Genomic DNA, 12,483 nt, shown 5'->3' on the forward strand with positions numbered 1-12,483 from the left:
TGTTCCAGGTAATTAAAGATTGAAAGGTTTTGTGCTGAAAGTCACCAACTCAAAAGTACTTTCCATCTGTGTGCTAGTACTTCATGTAATTCATGTAATGCTAGCTTCTCAGGAGACTGAGAGACAGAGGATTGTAGTTTGAAGCCAGCCTAGACAGGAAGGTTCACTAGATTCTGTTTCCAAAATAGCCAACAAAAAGCTGGCTAGAGGTGTGAGTAATGCTAAGGCTCTGTGTTCAACTCCAGTACTGCCAGAAAGAAAAGGTATCCTTTCAAAGAATATAAGACTGAGCTTGAGCCAGGCTTGGTGGCTCATACCTGTAATCCTAGCTACTCAGAAGAGAGGAATGGGCCAGAATAGGCAAAAGTTCGCAAGACCCCACCTCAACCAATAAAAGCTGTATGTTGTAGCATGCCTGCCATCCCAGGTATCTGGGAAACATAAATAAGATTGTGGTCCAAGCCTTGGACTAGACCACTATGAGAACCTGTCTGAAAATTAATAAAGACAAAAAGCCAGGTGCCAGTGGCTCACGCCAGTAATCTCAGCTACTCAGGAGGCTGAGATCTGAGGATTGCAGTTCAAAGCCAGTTCAAGCAGGACAGTCTGTGAGACTCTTATCTCCAATCAAACACCAGAAAACTGGAAGTGGCGCTGTAGCTTAAAGTGGTAGAGCTCTAGCCTTGAGCTGGAGAGCTTAGGGATAGCACCCAGGCTCCATGACCGATATTATTAATAATATTAGTAATAAAGACAAAAAGGACTGGATCAGGTAGTAGAACACTTGCCTAGCCAGTGCAAGGCCCCGAGTTCAATCCCCAATATTACAAGAACAGCCACACACACACACACACACACACACACACACACACAAAAAAAAAAAAGGAATATGAACTTGAAAAACATTTTTTTGTGATTTCACTGGGTTGCTCATTCTTTACAAATTTTTCAGATTATGCAGAGCTTCTGGGTATGACTGTGCTATCTACCAGTAGCCCCTGGCCAGTCAGCGGCTATTGAGTGCTTGGAATATGGCTGGTATGGATTGAGATGTGCTCTAAATACAAAATAACGGTGGACTTGGAAGGTTTGGTACACAAACTTACAAAAGAATAATAATTTCCATATTGATGGGCTGGATAACTCAGTGGTAGAGCATATGCTTAACTTGCACAAGGCTTGGGTTCATCCTTAGCACCATAAACAGACAAACAAACAAATAAATAAATTATTTAATGATTGCATGTATTGTAAGGAAATTCAGTCCCAAGAAACAGAGAAGCCACCACTTAAAAGACTAAATTATGAGTCTTTATTGGAGAACTGGTGGACTCATGTCTCAAAGACCAGCAGGCCCAAATGCAGCTAGCACATATTCATATATATGTGTATAAGTGTATGGACTCAAACCCAACAAAAGCATTATACATGAGCAAAGAAAACCAGATGAAGACACACCTAATAGAAAAGCAAACAATCTAAGGAAAAAATTATGGGAAATCAAGGGCTAATTATCTAGGGGAAGCAGAGACCCATTCTCCTTACTTCACATGTTGAAGTGATAATACTTTATGTCTTTGGTCCAATAAAACACTCACGTGTGTGTGTGTGTGTGTGTGTGTGTGTGTGTGTGTGTATACTTTTAAAAACATGGCTACTAAATTTTTTTTAAATTCTTTTTGTTACTCACCTTCTATTGGAGGGGGCTCTACAAGGAGTCAGGGTCACCAAGATTAACTTTGAGAGAGATTAAAAATAATTGATAATAAAGAATTTCCTGAGTTGATGTGGATATTGAAAGCACTTCCTCTCTAAGAATGGCTACCCTTCTTTTTTAACTCAAAGTTCTTAGGAAAGATAGGCATAGCAGGGCTGGGGAATATAGCCTAGTGGCAAGAGTGCCTGCCTCCGATACACGAGGCCCTAGGTTCGATTCCCCAGCACCACATATACAGAAAACGGCCAGAAGCGGCGCTGTGGCTCAAGTGGCAGAGTGCTAGCCTTGAGCGGGAAGAAGCCAGGGACAGTGCTCAGGCCCTGAGTCCAAGGCCCAGGACTGGCCAAAAAAAAAAAAAAAAAAAAGATAGGCATAGCAAAGGGCCTTCTCTAGCAAGGAGGAAGCACCAAGGAGGCACCAAGCCCCTGGTCTCAGGAAGACAGCTTCAACTGCCTTGGTTGAACAATAGAGCTTGGTTCCACAATACAAATTAACTCAGCTGCAAAGCAGGAAAATGATATCTCCTGGATACTCGATTGGTTCAGAAGCAGTTTATCTTTGGCAAGAGAGCAGGAGTAGCAGTAGAGTTTTTAGATTTCAGCAAGAGAAGAGAGAGCCCTCTCAGGCAGCAGATACCCTTGCAGTTTCATCTGTAGATAATTAAAAGTGAATGGTGTACCCAGAGCTCCTTCCCCAGAGCGGGACTTGGGCTTCCTCTGCTTCCACCTTCACACTAGCCCCATGGCTGAGAACTTCACTGTGTCAGCCAGAGCAAAGCTGCTTGCCTGTGTTGATGAAATCATCTCTTTGGGTATTAATTATCCTCTTGTTAGTCCTCTGGTTACAAAGTTACATGGAGTTTGAGCAGTTCACTCCAACAGTGTTTTCCACCAGAGATCTTGTTATTTATTTGTAGAGTGCAATTTTTCAGGATGTCAGTTTTTGTTTTTTTTTCAGGCATATTAGAGCAGCGAAGCCACAGGAATTTTGTCCAGCAGTTTTAGTAGACAAGTCTCAGGCTACCAAAGGTGACAGCCAGCCACACTGGGAAGATGTGTTCCTAGCATGGCACCATAGACTTAGACTGGTGTGCATAGTTATTCATTTTGTCCAGATTAATTGTTCTTAAAATGTGGTGTAACCTGCACACCAATGGCTCACATCTGTATCCCAGCTCACTTCTATAATCCCAGCTACTCAAGGGGCTGAGATTTGAGAATTGAGGTTTGAAGCCAGTCTGGGCAGGAAAGTCTGTCAGACTCTGAGCTCCAATTAACTACAAAAAGCAGGAAGTAGAGCTGTGGCTCAAGTGGTTGAGCACTAACCTTGAGTGAAAAAGTACACAAAATACAGTATAATGAGCCTTGGGAATCAGCCCTTCATGTCTGTGGTCTCCATTTCTATGAACTCAACCACTCTGGACTGAAAATGTAGTTAGGCTGAGAGTGTGAATCTGTGCTGAACATGAGCAGATTACTTTGTTAGTACTTCCTAAACAGTGCAGAGTAACAGCTATTTACATAGCATTTATATTGTACTAGGGGCTATGGATAATCTACAGATGATTTGAAGTATACTGGAGGCTCTGCATTGGTTATATACACTGAGGCCCTGTGATCTCAGCTTTTTTGCTCAGACTATTGCTCTACGACCTGAGCCATGCCTCTTCTTCTGACTTTTTGCTGGTTAGTTAGACAAATCTCACAAATTTGTCTGCCTCAGCTGGCTCCCAACCTCAGTCCTCAAACCTCAGCCCCCTGAGTAGCTAGGATTACAGGTAAGAGCCACCAGTGGCCAGCACTATTGCATTTTTTTTTTTAAAATAAGGGACTTGGGGCTGGGGATATGGCCTAGTGGCAAGAGTGCCTGCCTCATATACATTAGGCCCTGGGTTCGATTCCCCAGCACCACATATACAGAAAATGGCCAGAAGTGGCGCTGTGGCTCAAGTGGTAGAGTGCTAGCCTTGAGCAAAAAGAAGCCAGGGACAGTGCTCAGGCCCAGAGTCCAAACCCCAGGGCTGGCAAATAAATAAATAAATAAATAAATAAATAAATAAATAAATAAATAAATAAAATAAAATAAGGGACTTGAGCATCTTTTGGTTTTGGTGTTTATGGGGGTCCTGGAAGCAGTTTTCCATGCATAACCAGAGACCACTATATTCAGCATTATTTCTGTGAGACGATATATTTGGCATTCTTGAGTTCTAAACAACTTACAAATCCATATTTACAAGCCATGCTCTTTGGAAATCGGTGAATGACTGTAAACCTCTAGATAATTATCCCATTTCTTCTATCCCTTAGCAAAGAGGAAACATGTTTTTTTGTTTTTTGTTTTTGTTTTTTGCCAGTCCTGGGCCTTGGACTCAAGACCTGAGCACTGTCCCTGGCTCCTTTTTGCTCAAGACTAGCACTCTGTCACTTAAGCCACAGCGCCACTTCTGGCCATTTTCTATATATGTGGTGCTGAGGAATCGAACCCAGGGCTTCATGTATACGAGTCAAGCACTCTGGCCACTAGGCCATGTTCCCAGCCCCAAGCTAAAAGTAATTGTAAAAACCATATAAATTCAAAAGTAATTAGCAATAACTGTTAATTTTCTGTTAAAACTTACAGATCTTCAGAAAATATATTTTAATACCCTAGTTATTTCTTCCCCCAGTGCCGGGGATTAATCTTGGCCTCTCTAGGACTTATGCTGTACCCTGTCCTTTTGTTTGAAGTTTTTTTTTTTTCAGGTAGGGTCTCATGTTGATTTTGCTTGGACCGTCCTCAAACTGTTCTCCTCTGTCTCCACATCTCTAGTAGCTGTAACCACAGGTGGGTACCACCATACTTGGCTCATTCTACTTTTATATTGATGCAGAAGGAATTACCCAGACTATTGCAACTCATGATTTTCAGGCTTCTTGGGCACTGTAACAAATTAAAAAACAGATTGTGTGCATTCTCATGAACACCTTGGGTACCTTTTAGTGGTTGGCTGATGTTGCTTAAGGAGGAAACAGTTGTTCTAGGGCAAGGATGTGACCTTTAAGGCCAGTATGTGTGCACATGTATACGTGCACAAGAAGAGTTGTGGGAGAAAGTAAGACTCACCCAGCTACAGAAGTCCAGGTCTTTAGGTCTATGTATTGAACTTTTTTTGTTGGTAGTGGCAGTATTGACTGAGCCAAACTCCATGATTACAGCAAATCTGAGCTCAGAAGGACATTGGCCAGCCCAGAGGCATTCCATGCTTATGTGGCTGCATAGTTTACCTGCCATTTATTACTTAAGTATTACTCTAAGATAACCTCTTAGTAAATTGAAAACTGCTTTGCTGGGTTTTGAGGAAGATTTTTTTTTTTTGCAGTACTGGGTTTTGAACTCAGGGCCTCATGTTTGCTAGGCTGATCCTGCAAAGCCATGTTTGCAGTCCTGTTTTTTATTGACTATTATTAGGACAAGGTTTTGCTTCCTGCTCTGGCCTGCAATCCCATACATTTTCCTATAGGCTTCCGATCATTTCTAGGATTATAGGCAGGCACTACTGTCTCCATGCTTCCCTACAAGACAATGTCTTATAGGCTTTTCCACCTGCACTGGCTTTAAACTTCAGTTATCTGGTTCTTAGCCTCCCAAGTACCTTGATGTTAACCTCTGGCATTCTGTGAACAAAGATTTTTAAATGGTTTTCTTTTCACTGTGAAAACCTTTGAATGGTAATGTTTAAAGTTCGTATGGTATTTGGTTACCTGAATAGCTAATAGTTATTATTAAGTACAATTACTAAGCAGCATACTCCCACTTCATTTTGGGTGAACATCTTTAATGACCTTCAGAGGAGCCATGTGATTTATAATACAGATGTTAATAGTATACAGAATTTTAAAGTGAATGAGTATATGAATCATGTGGTTAATGAGACCATTGGAAAGAATGAACCTTTTCAAGACTTTATACAGGATTGAATGATGACTCTAAGAGATAATCTTTCTCCCTGTGCAATATTGGATGATATAGTGTTTCAGACAGAGAGCCGGCTCATTAGAAAGAACATATTGACAAGAGGCCAAACTTGCTCATTATTTAATACATAGGACTTAAAAAATATCCTTTCTCCTACTGAGAAACTATGGCCTGCATCCCCCTCTATAGAACCTCTGGTTGTTCATCTGTATTAAAGCAGCTGCCTCTTTGCTTTATTCATGCATCTTTTCCTGTGTATTCCCACTTGGACTTGATCTCTTCATCCTTTACACTCTGGGGTACTCCAGACCCTTCTGTGACATACAGTATCCTTTGTTTTGGATGATTTGTAGTTATTTCTGAATTTCTTTTCTCAACTAAATTTCAGACTCCTTAAGAGAAGGGGACTGGCATACCTTTGACCCTTGGATAATAGGCCATGTGCTTTGCATATAAGCAAGAAAGAGGTCACTTGCAGTTTTGAAGAAACTATACTAGAAACTATATTGTCCAGGCCTAGCAATCCATGTATTATCTGTCCATGAGAAAATTGATATAATTCGGGCCTGATCCATAGAAGGCCAAGCTTGGACCAGAAGGAGGAGCCACGAATCTGGAAACCAAACCAGGCACTGGTGGCTCACATCTGTAATCCTAGCTACTCAAGAGGCTGGGATTTGAGGATCACAGTTTGAAGCCAGCCCAGGCAGGAAAGTCCATAAGACTTTTATCTTCAATTAATCACCAAAAGGCTGGAAGTGGAACTGTAACTCAAGTGGTAGAATGTTAGCCTTGAGCTAAAGGGTAGCACCAGTGTAAGCCCTCGTACTAGAATGTGCACACACACACACACACACACACACACACACACACACAGAACATCTGGAAGGCAATTTTTCACAATGAAGAGTGGAGATCCTTGCTGTAGGTAAAGCAAAGATGGCAGGCACTGTACAATACTAGCCCCAGGCAAAAACCCTGGAAACTTGGGAGACTCCATTGTTAATGTCCATACATTTGTCATGAATTCATCATCTTGCTGTGGACAGGAAGTTGCAACGACAAGTTAGGGACCCAGGTAGCAGCATTGATGGTTGAGAAAATAGGAAGGGCCCCATATTGCAGGAATCCAGAACATAACAGAAATTTGAGCCTCAGAATACAAGAAATGGACCAGTTCCTGGCACTGGGGTACAAAAGATGAGTGAGGACTGGGCAGATTGAAAATACCCTGCTCCTAAGCCACTTTACTATTATTTTCAACTAAGCTCAGGTCTGGTGCCCAATCCAGCTTTAAAATGTAGCAGGCTGCTTAGCCAAGGAGCCTGGGGTGTTGCTAGAGTTCAGGAGGGGGAAAAGTCCAGACTTGGAGCAATTTGTTCACAACCCCTGGGAGGTGGCAGTTTTATGAGGTCAAACACATCTGGAAAATGTTTAGGGACCATCAGGATGCATACATGAACCCTACAAACCAACCTGTCGTGGCTGACTTGACTGTCATTGCCATACCGAGTTTTGTGGCAGATTTGCAGTGTCTTGTGTCTGACAGATGTGGTATGCTTTTCAATAATAATCAGCGGAAAACTAGGACTGAAACCTGGACTGGCATGGACCGCATCTTCAAAGAACATCTGGTGTAGCATCTAGCTTTCTGACAGAGAAAACTTAACCTTCAGTAGGAAACTTCTGTCTTTGGAAGGTTCTTTGTGGGACCACTGACCTTTAAGGATAAAAATAAAACATGTAAAATGTGGTAGCACATAAAAATCCATAACTCATGGCAGGATTTAACATTAATATTTTTTCTTTTAATTTTCTTGGTAAACGCAGATCTTGAATGCCTTTCCCACTATTTCTATAAGCAAATTCATTAAGAGGAAATCTAAATAGAACTAGACTCCAGAAGCTTACAACTATGATCCTACTTAGGAAGGTAATATCTGGAGGATCATGGTTCAAGGCTAGCAGGTCAGAAAAGTTTTCTAGACACCATCTCCAAAATAATCAGCAAAAAAGAGGGTCTGGAAGCAAGGTTCGGGTGGTACAGCACAGTTCTAGGAAACAGAGAGCCCTGAGTTCAGACCCCAGTATTGCCAATAAAAGAAAAAAAAAATGACAACCCTGATTTGGTCATTACACACTGTATACATACATGGAACTATCACACCACACTCAGTAAATCTGTACAATTAAAATAACTAAATAATAAGAATTACTAAGACATAGGCTCCTGGGTCCCACTTCCAGAGTTTCTGACTCAGGAAGTCTGGGGTGGGGCCTGAGATTTTGCTTTTCTTTTATGTTCTAGGTAATTCAGATGCTGCTGCTATGTGGATCACACTTTGAGAGGTATTACTTTAGGTTAACATTTCCTGCTTTTTGGGTGTAGTCACACAACCTCATCCTAAACTGAATTATGTTTGGATAGGAATATAAAAAAAAAAAAAACAGGCCCTTGGTGTCCTATATTTGCAATCCAAGCTACTTAGGAGGCTGAGACCTAGAGGATTACAGTTTGAGCCTAGCCCAAGCAGCAAAGTTTGCATCTTTCTCTCTTTTTTTTTAACTATTAAAATAATTTAATAATCTTTGTTTTACAGTTTTGCTTTCAAAAGAACTTTTACATCGACACATGTTTACAATCCCATCCTTGTGTTTTAGTATTAAGAGTTGGAAATATGAAGGTAAATGCTAACACAACCTCATGTAATTCCTGCATTTTATTTCAATAATATCACCATAATTTTCAAATAATTAAAAAAAAACAAAACCTATGAGTCCTCAGTGATTCCTCTCTCTTCACTTGGAGTATTTAAAAAAGTAAGTGTTAACAGTGAAGGAAATGAGCAGAAAAATATTTTGGAGATAGCAATAAATGCAGCCAGAAGTTCTGGCCTCTGGCCTAATCAATCTGGAGCATAAATTCTTTAAAAGTTTTTCAGATTCACTACTAGAAGTATGAAGGTTACTAATCGAAAAGGCAACTATAAAATTAAGCTGGACTATCAAATTCACACATACATACATATATATATGGTATAAAGCAGTCCCTGTTAATACTGTCAGTCTTATTAAACAGTCATATATTCTTCATAGCATGTAGGTTTCTTATGGTACAAGCTGAACTTGTTGGTTTTAAGTAGAATGGGTTAGGGAAAAAGAAAGTCAGAACCATTTAAAAATAGAAGCTTCAATTTACATGATTGTAGAATATTTCTCTTCAGAGAAGGCAGGGCACATGATTTTTCAAAAATCACAAATTTGAAGCAGGTCTTGGTTGCTACTTCAATTATAGCCTGGAAGTGGCAATTTTTGCCCTTCCTTTGTTTCAAAAAAGGTATAAGAAAGGGTGATGATATCTACATTCACCATTCTTGGGTCTTCAGCAAATTCTGGATCAATGTAAAACACTGGCATGTCTACTTCCTCTTGGGGATTAAGCCTTTGTTCTTCAAAACAGAAGCACTGGATTTTATTGAAATACTGCCCAGCTTCAAACGGTACAACATTGTATGTAGAAATTCCAAATATTGGTTTGTCAGTAGGATTCTTAGCTCTATAAAATGCTAGCGCAGTCTCTCCTGGTAACACATATATTTCTGTTTGCTGAGGTCTGAAGTTCCATTGGAGACTGGCATGCACATCTGCTTTGAAGGTCACCTTAATGATCTGGTCCCTAACAGGCACCATGTTTTCAATCTGGTCTGATGCATGCCCCGCTACTGCTGATCCACCAAGTCCTGTGGTCTGGCAGTAGAGCTGATAGAGGGGCCTGGCGGCATAGGAGGCCCCCAGCATGCCCACGGTGGCCGCTGCCACGTAGGTGAGCAGGGTCTTGTTCCGCCGCGGCCATTCGTCCTCCTGCGCCTGGGCGAAGCGGTTTGTGCTCTTCCGCTACCGCGGCGCCTCGGCGGCCCAACCCCAGCCCGACCCCAGACCCAGGCACCTCCACGTCCCGAGCCGTCGAGCCACCTTCTCCTCACCTCCTGCCTCCGTCCACCTTGGCCTAAGAAAAAAAAGTCCTACCCCCTCCTCCGTCTTAGTCCGAGCCACAGAACACGACACGAGCCCATACCCCAGGCCAGAGCCCTCCCATAACCCCCAAGTTTGCATCTCAGTAGCTAGAAATCATGGCATGTACATGTCATCCTAGCTATATAGGAAGCATAAATAGGATGATTGAAATCCAGGCCAGCCCAAGCATAAAGTAAGATCTTATCTCAAAAATAAGAGCAGCCTGGTACCAGCAATCCTAGCTATTTAGGAGGCTGAGATCTGAGGATTGTGATTTTAAACCAGCCAGAGCAGGAAAGTCCATGAGGTTCTTCTCTCCAATTAATCACCAAAGTGCTGGAAGTGGTGCTGTGGTTCAAGTGTAAAGTGCTAACCTTGAGCACAAAAGCAGCTCAGGGGCAGCACCCAGGCCCTGAGTTCAAACCCCAGGACTGACACCAGAGTAGAGGGAAGGAGAAAGAGGGGGGGGGGGAGGAGAGAGAGAGAGAATATGCAAAAAGATCTGGAGGCATGGCTCAGGTAGAGTACCTGCTAAGCAAGTACATGGACCCTGAGATGAATTTCCATTACTACTAAAGAAAGGAATCACATTGTGTCTTATAAGTATGTACAAATATATCTCAGCCAAAAGGTGTGAACAACTATATTTTTAAATTTACACAGTCCAGGATGTCCAAAATGAAAGGTAGAAGTTTCTTGAAATTCTAGGAGTAGGGGCTGGGAATATGGCCTAGTGGCAAGAGTGCTTGCCTCCTATACATGAAGCCCTGGGTTCAATTCCCAAGCCCCACGTATATAGAAAATGGCGAGAAGTGGCGCTGTGGCTCAAGTGGTAGAGTGCTAGCCTTGAGCAAAAAGAAGTCAGGGACAGTGCTCAGGCCCTGAGTCGAAGCCCCAGGACTGGCCAAAAAAAAAAAAGAAAAGAAAAGAAATTCTAGGAGTAAATGTATGCTTATTTATGGTTCTTTTTAAAGTAAAAGATTATTCTTTATTAGAAAGAATAATTTGTCATTACAGGGAAATGAATGGACCTAGAAAACATTACATAAGTCAGGGTCAGAGAGACAAACAGCACATGTTTTCTCTCATATGTAGAAGCTAGATCTAAAGTACAAACATGCATGATACATATACAGGGTTCTACACATAAACATACAAAGTGATTAAAGGATGGTATACTTAGGGGAGGAGTCCAAAGGTAGAACTCCTCTGAACAACAAATGAATTATCAAAATGAATACCAGGAAGTGGAAACATATTGGAGATGGGGGGGAGCACTGAGGGGCAAGAACATGAACAGAGGGAGGAAGGGTAGGTAAGCAAATGTAGTGATTATATTCAATGTACATTATGTAAAAATTGAACTTTGTAACTTGAAGGAGTGGGAGTGGGAACTAAGAAGAATGGTAGAAAGGATGACATCAATCAAGATGCATTGTACTCATAACCTGACTTAGAGAATTGTTACATTAATTTTTTAAAAATGGAAAAAGTATAGATTGTATACTTTTGTATCCCTTTGCTTTATTAATTGAATCCATTCCTTTTTTGTCTATAAATCACATGATATTGTATAGTATGTGTTTACCATAGTTTAATCAATCTACCAGTAAAAGATATTTTATTTCTAGTACTTTTCTGTTCCAAACATGACTGTTAATATAAACTGGTTCTTAAAAACACTACTTCTGGAGACAGGGGTATAGTGTAATCCAGGGTTGGCAATTTTTTTTTTTTTTTTTGCAAAGAGGCAGATAGTAAATCTGTGTTGTGCCGTATTCACCATTGCAATTGTAGTGCAAAAGCAGCCATACTTATATAAACAGAATGTGGTCTTTCCATACAGTGGAATATTATTCAGCTATGAAATGGAAAGAATACTGATATATGCTACAACATAGATGAACATGAGAATGTAATAATAAGTGAGAGAAACCAGACACAAAAGGTAATATATGATTTTATTACAGGAAATACCTGGACTAGGTAAATGGATAGATGGGTGGTTAGCACCAGCTGGAAGAAGAGCAACTGCTTAAATGGTATATAGGTTGCTTTGGGGGTGAGGAAAATGAAACTAGATAGACATGGTGGTTGTTCAACATTGTAAATGTACTAACTGCTACTAAATCATTCAATTAAAAGTGGCTTTTATGTAACATGAATTTCACCTTGGTAAAAGAAAAGGGAATTCACATTGCATAAAGTAGTGACTGTCAATTTGTAAACAGTTGAGCACAGCTGTATTGCAATACATCCTCTGTAAACTTTATTTATAGCAAGAGAAGGCAGGCTACATTTGGCCCCTAGGCAGTAGTTTACCAGTATCTTGTATCTGAAAAATAAGATCAGCAGTAACAGTGAAGGGTCAGGCAGGGATGAGGATTGAGGAGAGATGAGGACTTGAGAGAGGGAAATAGCTACGAGACTACTTTGGCAGTCCAGTCTTGTCTTATGTGTGAGCTACAGTGTCATTTCAAGCTTGGCTTCCACTCTGCGTTAATTTAATAGAAAAGTTGCAAAAATGCAAACTCTTGTATCTCTCCTTCACTTTCCCTAGTATTTACATCATACTGCATTCCCTGGAGTAGGTATTTGTGTGTTTTTTAATATTTCTCCACCTCGGGTTGACTGAACACTTGTTGCTGTTAGGACTTTTTAATATTTTCTTGAATAATGACGGATGCTTTTAGACATCTGAGATATATGTGTGAGTGTGTGTGCATGTGTGTGTGTGTGCATGCTTACACTCTGTTATAGATAACCTTCTCTCTGTGCCATGGCCCCCAATTATC

The 12,483-nt window shown here is 41.0% G+C and overlaps 2 protein-coding genes across 2 annotated transcripts in view; one reads left to right on the forward strand and one right to left on the reverse strand.

Annotated features, from left to right (window-relative positions):
• The window catches only part of Stx8 (syntaxin 8), a 257,324-nt gene that overhangs the window by 119,696 nt on the left and 125,145 nt on the right, over nucleotides 1-12,483 (forward strand). The gene's annotated exons all lie outside the window — the stretch shown is intronic.
• Nucleotides 8,960-9,787, reverse strand: LOC125365723 (cytochrome c oxidase assembly protein COX11, mitochondrial-like). Its single transcript, XM_048365961.1, has 2 exons — nucleotides 9,701-9,787; nucleotides 8,960-9,568 (listed from the first exon to the last, which is right to left on the reverse strand). The coding sequence occupies exons 1-2, from the start codon at nucleotides 9,785-9,787 to the stop codon at nucleotides 8,960-8,962; spliced, it is 696 nt and encodes a 231-aa protein (XP_048221918.1).

This window comes from Perognathus longimembris, chromosome 17, assembly GCF_023159225.1.
Source record: "Perognathus longimembris pacificus isolate PPM17 chromosome 17, ASM2315922v1, whole genome shotgun sequence".
Taxonomy (NCBI): Eukaryota; Metazoa; Chordata; class Mammalia; order Rodentia; family Heteromyidae; genus Perognathus; species Perognathus longimembris.